At 37.9% G+C, this 15,345-nt stretch overlaps 1 protein-coding gene across 1 annotated transcript in view; it reads left to right on the top strand.

Moving 5' to 3' along the window:
- Positions 1 to 15,345, top strand: part of LOC306888000 (voltage-dependent calcium channel subunit alpha-2/delta-1-like) — a gene marked incomplete at its 3' end in the record, with an annotated part of 117,334 nt that overhangs the window by 86,548 nt on the left and 15,441 nt on the right. Inside the window, exons 19-27 of the mRNA XM_079446085.1 lie at positions 55 to 126; positions 406 to 477; positions 565 to 626; positions 725 to 801; positions 9,022 to 9,082; positions 9,334 to 9,431; positions 12,962 to 13,043; positions 13,587 to 13,649; positions 15,040 to 15,143. Coding sequence (XP_079302211.1) covers positions 55 to 126; positions 406 to 477; positions 565 to 626; positions 725 to 801; positions 9,022 to 9,082; positions 9,334 to 9,431; positions 12,962 to 13,043; positions 13,587 to 13,649; positions 15,040 to 15,143 — 691 coding nt within the window. The remainder of the gene's footprint in view (positions 1 to 54; positions 127 to 405; positions 478 to 564; positions 627 to 724; positions 802 to 9,021; positions 9,083 to 9,333; positions 9,432 to 12,961; positions 13,044 to 13,586; positions 13,650 to 15,039; positions 15,144 to 15,345) is intronic.

Raw genomic sequence — 15,345 nt, 5'->3', positions numbered from 1 at the left:
GCTGAAAGTAAACTATAGAGAGAGAAATGTTAACATCATTTGGTTCCCCTTTAGAACCCCAAATTCCAGGAGCCTGTTACACTGGATGTTCTGGATGCAGAGCTGGAAAATGATATTAAAGTCCAGGTATTGTAATTGTAATATGAACCTTGCTACGTGCACTTTTTAACGTAACTTTCTCTTTGTAAATATACTTTGGCCAGTTCAAGAATAATTTATGCAATTTTATTTGAAATAATTAAAAGAGCCACTTTATGTCTATCCTTGTATTGTTTAACTGGAGTGATTAGTTAATTTTTAGAGTAACTTCCTGAACACTGAACCAGTGTAAAAGTCAAAGTACCATGGTGTTGCCATCATTACTATAGTTAACACTGATTATTCTGATCTCTCTCGCTCTCTCAGATACGGACTCTCATGATTGATAGAGACCCTGGGGAGAAAACAATTGAAACGCTTGTGAAATCTCAAGATGAGGTGTGTAGATCTTATATATTTCTTCTTCTGCATCATATTTGTTTCCTTTTTTTTTTTTTTTTTTACTACCTTTTATTCCAATATCAGAGATATATTGATCGAGGATTCAGGACGTACACCTGGGCGCCGGTTAATGGGACAGACTACAGGTTTGTTGGCTTTACCTATGCAAAGTGTTTCATAATGCTCCTAAGTAGTTGTGTGTATAAAACGTTTTATTTTTCCTCTGTGTGTGGGTGTTCTGCAGCCTGGCCTTGGTTTTGCCTGAATACAGTCTGCATTACATCGAGGCAAACCTGGGGGACACTATAAAAGAAGCCATGTGTGAGTACCGTCTGTTCGCCCAGAACACACAAACCAGCTCCCCACGTTGAGCAAACACACTATCATTTACCAAAGATCAGATAGAGCCTTCGGCATGCAAAGCTATTGTTTTATCAAATAGCTGAGACCGCTCGCAAATATTTCTCATCGGTTCGCGAGAGAGTTCTGTCTGTTTGTGTGTGTGTGACCTCGATTGTCAGGGCTGCTCTCTGTATTAAACTGAGGTCCAGCTGGTCTCCACCCATCCTGAGCAGTGTAGCCAGGCGTTTGATCTGACTCTCCCCAGCACACAGGGGCCCCGGCTGGGAAGAGAGACTGCGAATGCTCCCTCCCCTCTGGACATGTGCTGCTGAGCTCCAGATATGCACACATACACAGACGCTCAGCTCATTTGGAGGAATATTCCAGGTTGAGCTCTTTTGATGGCGTGTGGCTTGCTGTCAATTTAGCAGACTGAGTCGAAAATGATTTTAAATCGTATCTCGTTCCCCCATAGACTTCTATTTCCGTGGTAATTGACAGATGCTGTCGATAGAGCTTAACTTGTACTTAAGCCAGAACATTCTTTAAAGGAATAGTTCACCCAGAAATTAAAATTGCCGTTATTTTTCTGAATGTTTTATGTTGCTCCTTTTCATATAACGAATGTTTATAGTACCTAAAACATCACTATATGATTATATGTAGTCTAAATGGCTCCTGTAGTATATAGAAGTCTTTTGAAGCTTTACGAACAGACCAAAGTCATTATAGGCATTCGAATCAGAGAGGTGAATTCAAGAACCAGATCAGTCTGATTTTTAAACCGGTTGCTGAAAAGAACCAGATCAAAAGAATGATTCTTTATGGAATCAGAAAATGTGTTTCATTAAAAATGTCAGAATGGTGACGATTCCTTAAACCAAAGAAGATATACATTACCAGAGAAGATTGCACACACATTTATTCCACATAAATGCACATGTGCAAAATACTAAGTCTTTCTCTGATATATCCTTTCTGCCTTTCCATCTTTAAATGGCACAGCACAACGGGGCAAGTACTATCTCTTTGTCTTTTACTATTCCCTCACTGTCTGTTCTCCTGATTTTAGCCATTTTATTGACATTTACTTATTTATTTATTTGCATTCATTTATGCATGATTTTAAGTTACATTTTCCAGCTTAACTCATCCGTTCGTTTGAGTAGCCTATATTTTGTTACGCATGGTCTGTGTAACATCGGCCAATAATTAAACAGTTTTTGATGCTTATCTAAACATGCATGCACAGATATGTTAAAAAAACGTTTTTATTGCCCATGCAATTGACCACCACATATTGCTAGGGTGTTGCAGAAGAGGTGTTCTGAGCAGTGTTTTTTTTTTTTTTTTTTTTTTTATTATTATTAATAGTACCTATTAATATTTTGAATGAACTTTTATTTCTATATTTTCTAGTGCTGTCAAGTAAATGAATTGCGATTAATCACATATTTGTGTATATATAAACACACACACAAATATATTTAAGAAATGTGTGTGTGTATGTTAATATTTATATATGATTTCTATTATATATAAATAGATTTATATATCACATACATTTCTTAAATGTATGTGTATGTGTATATTTATATACATATAAATATACACAGAACACACACATATATTATGTAAACGTTTACTTTGGATGTGATTTAATCACGATTAATCGACTTGACAGCACTAATATTTTCTGATCATTTTAATTTATTTAGTATTTTTATGTACTTTCATCATTTTTATTCGTTTTTTGTACTTCTATTTAACTTTTTAAAGAAGTTAAAAAAAAAAATTATTTCAATTTTATTTTATTTCAAATTTAGTTTTAGTAATTTTACTACTTTAAATTAATTATTTCAGTTAGCAAAGGAAGCATTTCCCATTTTTTTTTAGAATTTATTTATTTTTTTATTCAGCTTTATTCCAATTACCAATTAACAAAAATGGAAAACTCTTTCAATGCGTGTTTGAGATAATCATAAGCCTAACTGCTTTGAAAAGTAATATCACACCTCTCCACAACCAACCACACTATTTGTTGTATCATTCAGTCCCATAGCGTGAAGACCTGTGAGATTAACTATGAGTTTTATTCTTGCAACACTGCACAAAGGCCATGCAGAAGGATCATACTAGAATACAGAGCTCTGAGCCAGACTCCTTTCCCCCTTCTCACTGTTCATCAGCATAATTATTTTAGCATAACAGTGCTTAGTGAGATCACATAGCTTCAACTTGAGTCATTACTAGCAAGAAAGCCAACAAAGGAAATTTTAGCTTGTGAAACAATGAGTAAAGCAGGTTTTGAAGCCTGGAAGGGCCACAGAAGGTCACATTGTGGCTTGTAAGCAGTAGCAATCAGCTACTTGAGGAAACTCTCGCTGCACAAGTGGTCACAGGAATTTGATGTTGTGTACGCCAGTTATAATTGTGCGTCTAATTTATTATGTGCGAGCGTGTTCGGGTGTGTGTTAATGTGCTAAAACTGATATTTCTGTATCCTGGCGTGTGCTACTGCAGATATGTGTGACATGTGGTATCTGTTTCTCTCTCTTCCTCCTCTTATTCCCTCTCTCTCCATTTCTTGTCGTAAAGGATCCTGGCATGGGTTTACGGGCTCGTAAAGAGGCAGGTCCATATGGTTATTGAGAAAGGGGAAAGAGGCAGCGGCGCAGGGGTCAGGTTTTGCGGTGGTCTTCAGAGTGCTCCTGGATACCTTAGGAGCCCGACTTTGCACTCTGGTAGCTCCACAGGGCCTGTATGACCAAAGCCGAAAGCCAAATGTAAACTTCAGAAAGGCTGAACTAGAGAAGTGTGGCTTTTGGGAGCCGTGTAGAGCAAATAATGAGAAGAACAGGTGAATGTGGAGTTCTCTCGAGGGATGTGTCCTTACGGCTGGTCGTAACCGAAAACTGTGATGATGGACTCGGGTGCTTGGACCTGGCAGACTTTGAACTTGACTGGATCTTAGAAGTTGTAGATGTTTCTGCTTGATTAGCCTCACATGTGTGTGTCACCAAGTACTCAACACTGCAAAAACTAATTATGGTCTTAATGGCCGTTCACACCAAGGACGATAACTATTACGATAACGAAATATATAGTTTTAAATGTAGAAGAATTGCGGAGTTAACACTATAATGATAAAAATGCAGAGGAACAATATCGTTGGAATCACTTTCACAACGTTTTTTTTTTTTCCATCTGATGAACGATAAAACTTTGACAGCCAATCAGAATCCATCCTGCTTTAAAGAGTGCAAGCATTTGAAGTAACAAGACTATGGTACAGCAGTGTGTGCTTATAATAAACAGAACATTATCATCTGTTGGTGCAGACGCTAATATAGTTATCGTTATAGTTATCTTTAGATTTATCGTATTTATAGTGTGACTGGTCTTTTCTTAGAGCTACATGACAAAAGATACTGTCTTGTTTTCTGTAAAATGTATCAAAATTAAGTCAGTTTATGCTTAAAACAAGAAAAAAAGAAGATATTGGCAGATATTTTCATTTTTTAAGCAAAACCTCACCACATTTTTCAGAAAACAAGACTTAGGGACAGATTTACTAACAGCTTGCTCCAACGGATTTACTAAAGACGTGCAGTGAAGAGTTAGTGCTGAAAAGGCCTGGACACAGTTATTTTTGCACCTGACCTTGTTGAATACGCATTTGTAGGAGTTTCCCTTTCAGAAGCAAATTTAATGGGAGGAGAGTATTAAAATGAATCACGCAACGCGATTTACTAACGTTTGAGCTCGTCAAATTACTGGTATTTGCTCCATTATTTAACCCCCCAAAAAAGCATGTCTTAAAGCAAGAGGTAATTCTCGCTGCTCTTGGTAGATTGCGCTGGTCATTATGGAAATGATCTGGCTGCGTTTGTGTTCTTTAATGTGCACATAGTCAGTAAATCACCCGCAGAATTTTACCCTCCCATCTGCGCTTTTATGGAATTGCGCTCAAACTCTATTTTGCCCTGTTTAGTAAATCTGGCCCTTAATATCTTCTCAAGTAAATGCATGTTCATCTAAGAATGTTTGGATGTTTGTATTGAAAAACAAGACAAAAAATTCTGAGAAAGAAAATAATTTGTTGCAGTAAAAAGTTTTTGTTGGAGATCAGAGATGCTGAGAGCATTAGTTTGAGAAGAAAATAATGGGGGAAGTCGTGGCCTAATGGTTAGAGAGTCGGACTAGTAATCGAAAGGTTGCGAGTTCGAGCCCCCGGCCGGCAGGGATTGTAGGTGGGGGGAGGGAATGTCCAGCGCTCTCTCCACCCTCAATACCACGACTGAGGTGCCCTTGAGCAAGGCACCGAACCCCCAATTGCTCCCCGGGCGCTGCAGCATGGCTGCCCACTGCTCCGGGTGTGTGTTCACGGTGTGTGTGTGTGTGTGTGTGTGTGTGTGTGTGTGTGTGTGGATTTGTTCACTACTCACTGCTGTGTGTGTGCACTTGGATGGGTTAAACGCAGAGCACCAATTTCGAGTATGGGTCACCATACTTGACAATACGTCACGACTTTACTTTACTTTACTTTTTAATCCAACATGGTGCTAATTATATTGACGGCAAATTCAGAGCAGATGTGTAGCCATTAACTCATTGACACATTTGACAGAAGCTTCAAACACCCATTTGCACACACACAAAGGTCTAATACCACCCTGTTTTGACATGCACATGCACAGACACAGACCGTATCACATCAGTATCCTTGTCTTTTATCAGCTGGTGATGGCTGTGTCATGGTTTTTCTGAACAGAAGCTCTGCTAATGGCAATAACGAGAGCAGAGCTAATGAGGGACTGTGTATAGACGCAGATGACAAGGCCGCCGTATAATTTGTAGTAAGTACTACTGCTCCATAGTATAAATAGAGTACGTGCGATTGTGAGTCTCGAAAGTGAAACTAAAAAGCAATCATGCAATCAAAAGCAGTTTAAATGCCAGGCATAATAGTGGCTCCCTGATGCCCACAAATTTATGTACAGTATGATTGCCCAATGATAAAACTGCGAGAGAAAGTATTGAAATATATATTTTCCTCTCATCTTGTATTTATTCCCTTTAAGGAGTTCCGTAGTACACGTTATTTTCTTTCCATACGCAGTATTGGGATGCGGCGGATTGCGGGGGATCATGATGCTGGCTTAATATCGTGATGTCTATCAGCCATCGGTGATGGACGGTATAGCATCGCCTGTCGGCCCAACCCTATATGGCAAACGCGCAGGGGGAGGACTGAGCCCATTCAGAACTACGGGAGCCCAGAGGGGACCGTCGGCGGATGTTAAAGAGAAACCCTATTTTCATTCAAACAAGTCGATGTAAACTACACATTCGAGTTAATCGATAAAATCGATTTATCGCCCAGTCCTAAGTTAACAATAACAACACTGATGATAACTCAACAATGAAACACAGAAACAATTCTAACAGCTTCCGCAGATTCTGTGCAACGGCTTCCAAATTTAGGACTTCTGTATTTAATTAAACCATGTTCCTTATTTAAAACACATTTTTGCATTCTTAAGAAATTTTGAGTGATGCTTGTCCATGCAAATCTTGCAACCATGTTGCAATTTTATGCAGTTTCTCAGATCTCAGTGGTTTTAAACACATATTTATGCAGTTGCAAAGGTATTGTAGGTTAGTGTTAAGGCATTGCTAGTTTTATAGCATAGTATTTTATAGTATTCTGGGTGGTTGCTTAGTAGCCCAAGTCAAGATTGTCCACCTTTAAGAATCTGTGATATTCTGGTCTCTAGATATGGCTGTGGTCCCTCTTTCCATCAGTGAAAATGTTTTGGCCTTTTGTCAACTGCCAAGTGAACATCTTTAGTCAGATCACTTAGTAATATGGTAAAAAAGAATCGCAATACCACCAAAGTTGAATACTAAAGTTTAAAGCTCCTAAGCATAGCCTTCCAGGGCATCACTTAAAATATAAAACAAGGTTCTTCAAATCTGGCCCTGGAGGTCTGCTGTCCCGCAGAGTTTAGCTCCAACCCTGATCAACATCACCTGCCTGTAATAACTATCTCGTAATGCTGAAGAACATGCTTTGCTTGCTCTGGTGTGTTTGATTATGGTTGAATTTAAACTCAGTAGGACAATGGACCTCCAGGGCCAGATTTGATGAACCCTGAAAAAAATAAAACATGAATATTTCTGGCTCTAAATTTAAAGCTGTTTTAAATTAGCCAATAAATGCACACCTTAACCCAGTAAATTCAGTAACGCAGGGCATCTCATGGCTTTAGTAAAAATATGTAAATTGGATCTAGCACTACTTTATTTATTTTGGTTCTCTAGTGATTCTTCTTTTATTCGATTTTGCAAGCAATTGCCTCAGGCAAGAAAACAGTGTTGTGTACGCACAGCAAGCCATCAGTTCTCAACAATACAGTAAGACCAACTGTTTTGAGTTGTTTTGTCTCTCTTTTTGTTTATATTGATTTTATTCCATTCACAGTTGATTTTCATTGTTCTAGCATAAAAATGAGGGTTAATCCTTTGTGTGGCTTGGTGAAAGTGCAGTCCAGAAGTTTCCAGGCAAAGCAACTTCTCCTGTATGCTGAGATGGTCTGGTTCTGTTTTGATCTACTGGCTCACATTAATGGCTGATTGCGTTGCACCTTTGATGTACAAAGAGAGTTTGATGTGACTTCACCAAACACTGGCTGACCTTTTTTTTTTTTTTGCTGATCGTGAATACCACATGCCAATTTGTTCAACCATCATGTCATTTGATGTTTTCATCAAGCGTCAGAATTATTTTACCATGCCTGCCAAACTCTCCGCTCACTCCTCTCGTAACTCTCTGTGTTGAATGGAAAGGACTGTCTGCATCCATTTCTTCACGTCTGTAATCTCAAACTCACGTCTTTGTTGTGTGTCCAGACTTTTGCTTAATCTGAAACCGCCATCGTCTCCATGTGCATGTTTTATATGAAATGGTGTTTTCAGAGTATCCGGTTTACAATTTTGAATGTCTTTTGGGATTGTGATGGACTGTGGTAACTTTGTCTTTCTCTTTGTCTTCTGATTGGTTGGATTTTCACTACAGGGAACAAGGGCAAGTACTGCACCCTTCTCTTCTCAGACCTTCGTGTTTTTTTTTCATTCATCAGTTGTTGTGTCATTTATTTTCAGTGTCATTTGCATGCATCTATTGTTGTCCTTTTTTTCCAGAGCAGTCGTGTCACATCTGTGTATGTGTTTTATTAAAATAATCTTTCACTTCTCACGAGTGCATTTCATATCACATATATTTTTTTAGGAATCTATAAACATTCATTCTGCATGCTGTTAATTACTGCTTTTGTTTGTGTACATGCCAACTTCTCCTGTAAAATAACTCGGTCAAATCAGCTGAAATGGGTTTTTCAATGGCCAATGTTGATACCAATAACTAGAGATTAATATGGCTGATAAAATGCTGATATATGTTATATCCCTGTTGACAAAAATCATCTTAAACCAGCCTAAAATGGTTTGATGGTCTCCCATGCTGGTCTATTGACTGTTTTTAGTGGGTTTTTGGGCTGTGGATAACAGCTAGACCAGCTGAAGACCAGCTAGACCGGCTTGGCAAGGCTGCAAGACCATCTTAAACCAGTTTTTGCTGGTTTTGTGCTTTTTTCAGCAGGGAAAGACTACCGCAATTGATTTGACATGCCAGTTTCTTTTGTAAAACATGTTGGGTTCTTAAATGGCCAATGCTGATACCAATAACTAAAGATTGGCATGGTTGCTACAATGCTCGTGTTATATCCCTTTTGGAAAAAAACATTTTAAACCAACCTAAAATGGCTTGACTGTCTTTTTTGGTCTCCCATGTTGGTCTTTTGACTGGTTTTAGAGAGTTTTGGGCTGTGGATACCAGTTAAACCAGCTGAAGACTAGCTTGGCAAGGCTGCAAGACCATCTTAAACCAGTTTAAGTTGGTTTTAGGCATGTTTTTACAGCTGGGAAAGATTAGTACATTTGAATTAAAGCAGTTGAGATGTGTATATACAATGAAATAACATTTTGTTATGCCATATTTACTAGTATTTCACTTGGATAGTTACCATCTATACCAGTCTAATCTCAGAATGGCTAAATATTGACATGGGTATATAGTTTTAAATGTTTTCAATATGCTGTCTAAACACATGTAAATCTCTCTCTCTCTGTCTTTAGTCTTTGAAACCATGCAGCAGGAGAAATTTGAGGAATATGGGTACACCTTTATTGCACCCAGGTAACACACACACAGCAGAAACCGCAGACCTCCCACAGGGTTTAGTCGTGACAGGTTTATGTGGACTGTATCTAGACTCCATTGGTCTTTGAAGGCCTATAAATTCACACCTTCAGACCCAAACTTCACTCCCCTTAACAATGGATCCCACAGACACGGCAGCAGAAATGAAAACGTCACACTACTTGAATACGCAGACCTCACTGGTCATCAAACTGATTGTGTGATTAAACACTAATAATGTTTTTCAGGGAATACTGCAAGGACCTCAAAGTCACATCCAACAACACCCAGTTTCTGATGGACTTCAATGAGTATATTGACAGGAAAACTCCAAATGATCCTCTGTGTGAGTGCAAACCTGAACACATTTATCTATCTTAAATTGTGTTCTATGTCCCACAAAGCAATCAGCTCAACTTTACCTTCCTTTTCTTGCGTTATGACTATAAGCTGTGCTTGCTTATTTATGTATTTATGAGTGCTGTCAATTGGTTAAAAAATAACTAATTAATCACATTTGTTTCTGAAATTAATCACAAATAATCGTGATTAATCCCACCTAACATTAAAGTTTTTAAATTTACTATTATATTGCAATAATTTCACATTCAATCTTTATTGAGTCCTTTACACAATCTGACTCTGCTGCAGCCTAGATTTAAACTGCTGATTGTGTCTGTCCAGAGTAGAATGACACTATTTTGACACACTATTTCCCCGTCTAAATACTGTAAAACTGATGTAAAGCCACCCAGCTTTATATCAAGCTGATGTAAAGCTGCTTTGACACAATTTGCATTGTTAAAAGTGCTATACAAATAATAGTGACTTGACTTGACTTTAAATTAATGTAAAAACAATATTTATTTATTTAATTTTATTTTGTCATTTAGCAGACGCTTTTATCCAAAGCGACTTTCAAATGAGGACAACAGAAGCAATCAATTGTAGTATTAAAACAAGTAAAACCAATCCAAAACTAAAAGCTAAAACTTTATAAATACTATATATACATTTTTTTTTTAATAATAATAATAAAAAAAAAATTACAAATGCATACAACAAAATACCAAGACTTAAAATTTAAATAAAAACAAAAAATAAAGCTAAAAACTATTCAAAATATTAAGAACAAAAGGTATGAGTATAATAATGATTCTAACATAACACTAAGCCAAACACCAAAAAACAACTACGTGTATGTACAACCACACACATATGTACACATTAATAAATTCAATATTCTTTCATTTCCACGTAATTTCTTGAAGACTAAAATAACTTAAATTAAATAAAAACTAAAACTTAATAAAAAAAACCTATACAGACATAATAAAAAACTAATAAAATGACAAACATTACTCCAACTTTAACTTTAAAATCAAATTACATTAGTTTATCAGTAATACTGAAAAAATAACACTGAGCCAAGCACACATGCTAAAAAAACAACAACTTACTTACACATAGTAAGAAATGGTTATAAAAACTGAAACAGAAGTGAAACAAGTAGTAGGAAAGATGAGAAATAAAAAGCGATACTTATATCCTTTGCCCTTTATCCTTTGTCTCTGCCCGGTGGAATCACACGGTAGGGTCGATGCTCTTTACACTCTTCACACAGCGGCTGCCGCGGTAAAGCTTTTTTTAAAACAAATACAGTACTAATTGAATTCAGTTGGACACGCTTTCCTTTTTATCACAACAACTGGCCAAGCAAGCGCATGACACTGACAAGGTACGCGATACAGTATGAGACCAAACGCAATTTCAGCACGTCCCCACACAGTAAACGAAACAAGCGTTTCCTAGCCACGGCAACTGCGCTAAACACTAATGAGACAAGTAAATACACTTAAGAGCTGCTTTTAACTTCCGCTGATAAGACTGCTTCTCTCAAAGAGTATTTCTTTGTCTTCTGCTGGCACTCGAACACGCTTTCCTTTTTATCACAACAACGATAATAAAATAATCAAGGAACTTTGCTGCCGTACCATGGGTGCAGCAGGCGCAATGATATTACGCAGCGCCTGAAAAGTAGTCCCAGTATAGTATAGAGCAGGGGTTTTCAACCTTTTAGGACATGCGCCCCCCCCAAGTTTGTCTAATTTCACTCTCGCCCCCCCAACACACAACCCCTGGTATAGAGTATAGTTCCTAGCCATATCGGCCTAGAAAATCGCAACTTTTCATTTTCCGTCAGTCTTAGTACACAATGTAACTACAGAGTCAAGTTTTAAATATTGAAACTCTTTGTTTATTTTTGAGCGAGATGCTAACTGTCTGATCAGATTCAATGATCTATGCTAAGCTACTAAAAGTTCTACTTCCAGATCCGGAGATCGGCTGAATGGATTCAAAAACGGTAAAACTCAACTGTTTAACTCTTGGGAAGTTGGAAAATGAGCCTATTTTTTTTTTCAATTGGAGTGTTCCTTTAAGTGAATTTAAAACAGTCTTCTCATAAACCCATTATAACAAATTTAATAAAGTTATCAAACACTAAATTCTAAATTAAAAGTAGATGAATCCTTGATGCTAAAAAAGTTATTGATTTCCTCTTTTTTTTTTCTTTTGTTCCTTGATTAACAGACATCACAGCAGCTGGGTTATTTGGCCGCTTTTACTTTAATAGCTGCCGCTGCTGAACGTGACACGAATCTGACATGCATGCTCGTAGTTTCTTTCATGCTTTAATATGAAATGATACAGGCTACAGCTTGCGCCGCCGTATTTGTGCGTGCACTTGAAGAGCACATGCTACGAGCACAGGATATAACGGCTGACAGGACAAATCATCTGACCGCAGTTCACACTATGTACTATCTATATACACAGGGTGTAGCACAGAATGCAGTAAGAGAGTATTCAAAATGAAGGTTAAATTCAAATGAACATAGAAGCACCCTCAGTGAACTCTCTTTTATGTATAGTTAAATGTTCAAATGTTTTATGAGTCATTTTTGCAGTGACCTGCTGTAATCAAACAAACTGGACATCAAAGTTTCAAATACTTTTTCAGCCCCTTGTATAACACCACCTTTTGCAAACACAAAGCACTGTGGTTATTTTTGAAAACATGATATCAGAGGGGAGAGGGCTCAGATTACTCTCTTTTAGTGACTGAGTCAGGTTGATTCCCGCTCAAATGACGTCAGCATGTGTGTCGGTCCTGCCGTCTGTGACGGTGACCCCTGCCAGCGCTTTGTTTAATCACACTGTAATTGATTAGTCTGCTCTGTAATGACTCCAGCGCTGTCATCCTAATGTTCTTACCCATCATGACTCACTCTTACAGAGCTCATGCACGAACACACCCAAAGATTTTTGCTTAATAGGCATTATTTTTCTCCTGAGAAGGAAGGTTTGGGTCAATATGAAGTGAAGTGACATACTGCCAAGTATGGTGACCCATACTCGGAATTCGTGCTCTGCATTTAACCCATCCATCGTGCACACACACAGCAGTGAACACACACACACCGTGAACACACACCCGGAGCAGTGGGCAGCCATTTATGCTGCGGCGCCCAGGAAGCAGTTGGGGGTTCGGTGCCTTGCTCAAGGGCACCTCAGTCGTGGTATTGAGGGTGGAGAGAGCGCTGGACATTCAATCCCCTCACCTACAATTCCTGCCGGCCGGAGAATCGAACCCGCAACCTTTGGATTACGAGTCCTAGTTTCATTTGTTTCATTTTAACAGTTTTGTGTAAATGATTGTCACAACCATGAAGATTTCTGCAGTTTTGCAGTTACTTTCCACATTCTGGGTCAAAGGGGAGTGGAGTTTGACCATGGGAAACTCCTGTTTTCCATGACATAATCCAAAACTATCAACTATAAAGACTTTCCTTTCTCTTTGTCTTTATTGTTCAGGTAATCTCACTCTTGTAAACCGGTTGCTGCTGGACGCCGGTCTCACGGCAGACCTTGTCAATGTCTGGAAGGATCAGAATGTGTAAGTTGAGAGCAAAACACACACATGGAACAACATAAAACACTCATCTACGTCTGTGTGAAATGTCTCGGGTTTTCAAGTACAAAGATCTCTGCAGACCAGAGAGACGCCTTCGTATGACTGCTGAACACAAAGCTCTATTTAGAGTTCTGACATGAATAAGACTGCTGTCTTATTGTCAAAAGCAAACTCGAGAGTCTATAGCAATTATAACCAGGATTAAAGAACCCGACCATGTGGGAGTCCAAAAACACAGTACTTAATGCATGTGACACAATTCAAAATTGTGTTTTCAATTAAACAAATGGTGTTTCAATAAAATTTGTACATTGAGGAATTTTTTTTTTTTTTTGGAGGCTGAATGTGTTATTAGTTACTCGGAAGATTCTTCAAGTAATTGAATTTAAAGTGCAAGGCTAGAATACCTAAACAAAACCCTCACAGGTGTAAAGCTAGTCAGAGCTGCTTGGTTTCTGTTTGTGGTCTTTGGGAAAATTCTAAACTGAATGCTAAACATACTGACGTCTTTTTTTATTTCATTAGAGATGGAGTTTTGGCCCGGTTTGTGGCTACAGATGGAGGCATTACACGTGTGTATCCTAAAAGGTAAGTTCCATTCACAGTTGTGTGAAATATGTGCACTTCTCCATCCCCATGTGTGCATGTGTGTGTGAGAGATGCTAAATTCTTTACGATCTTTCCTCTGTCGGCAAACCCCGCAGGGGTCTGCGGTTGAGACTGAAAGTAAGAGTGAGAGAGGATGTTTCTGGTACAGAGTGAGTCTCTTTTGAGATTTCTTATGGGAGCCATGTGCAGCTCTCGCTTTCTTTCTCCTGTCTTTATTAGCTTAAATCTATAACAGCGACTTGTTGAGTTCATAAACTTTCTCTGGTGGTATAAACCATCAGGATGGTGTTTAAGAAGCTACAGTGGTGTATTTATTTGCAGTTCATATTTACTCACCTCGGTTCCAAAAACAAAATACCTGTTTTCTTTGTCTTTTTTTGGAGTTTCACAGCACCAACCACAATCCATTTCTGTTTTCTGGTATTGAGCAGCATGTACATACAATCATCTTTTTTGTTTCAATGGGGGAAAATATAAGGTTTGATTGACATGGCTGACATTTTACACTTCTCACTTAAATATTCTCCTCTTCCTCGAATGTTTGACATGTTGTATTATTTTTACTTATCATAGATATTTGTGTCTCATTGCCAACTAAATTTAGAGGTAATATTTTCCCCCCACAATCATATATTTTGCTTTTTCGTTGGTGTCACAAAAGTGTTTATCATTCGACTATTTATTTTCATTAATTAATGGAAAGAAATAACCAGTAACATATAGCTGCTTGAGCCATAAATTCAGTCTAACTGACTTTGTAGGGTGTAATTTATTTAATTTTATTGCATTTTCAATATTTCTTTCCAGTAAAATAATTTCTTGATATGCTGTATTATTAATACTTATCTTGGAGATTTATGTCCCCACTCTTGAGATTTTTGTCCACACTTTAAATGTATTTTTTAATTGCTTGATATTTATTTTTATTTTATTTTATTTTATTCATAGATGTAAGCCTCAGCAAATTAAGTGCGGGGGGGGGGGGGGGGGGGGGGGGGCACGTCCCCCGCATCCCCCGCGTAATCTACGCCCCTGTACACAGCTATAATTATACTGAATTTCTTTCTTTTTATTTTATATGTAGGAAACTGAAGAAACATTTAAGTGATGATGTTTAATATTTAAACATTTGTGTTTTCATTCTTAAATGATTTCATTACACTGCCAAGACAAAAGCAGGATGCCTTTTCTTAATGAAAACCACTCAGTCCAGTACAAGACGTTTGATTCTCTGTATGTATTTAGGATTTTTGGGTTGTGCATTCTTGAGTTTAATTGTTGCATTATTTATATTGCTATTGTTCATTATTTTCTTTAAAAATGCCTTTTAATTTATTTATTTCTCTCGCTTGTTTTCTCTCTTTCTCAGTGCCGGGGAAGAATGGGGTGAAAACTCTGAGACCTATGACTCAAGTTTTTACAAAAGGAGTCTGGACAACGACATATACATCTTCACTGCCCCATACGTCAACAGTAAGAAGCACACTCTTATTCTTTCAGTACACATCCCATCTCTTAACATTTGGATAGACGTGTGCTCTCTTTTGCACACTACTTTACTAAGATAGCTGTTGATCTAATGTGCACCTACAGATCTCCTGCCAAGGTCGAGTAAGCTTATATTACTGGGGGATTACCATTCAATGAGACTACCTCACATTCACGCATGTGTGGT

This window comes from Barbus barbus (genome assembly GCF_936440315.1).
Source record: "Barbus barbus genome assembly, chromosome: 22".
Classification (NCBI taxonomy): domain Eukaryota; kingdom Metazoa; phylum Chordata; class Actinopteri; order Cypriniformes; family Cyprinidae; genus Barbus; species Barbus barbus.
Note: the sequence above shows the minus strand (reverse complement) of the source record. Positions and strands in the feature narration are given on the sequence as shown.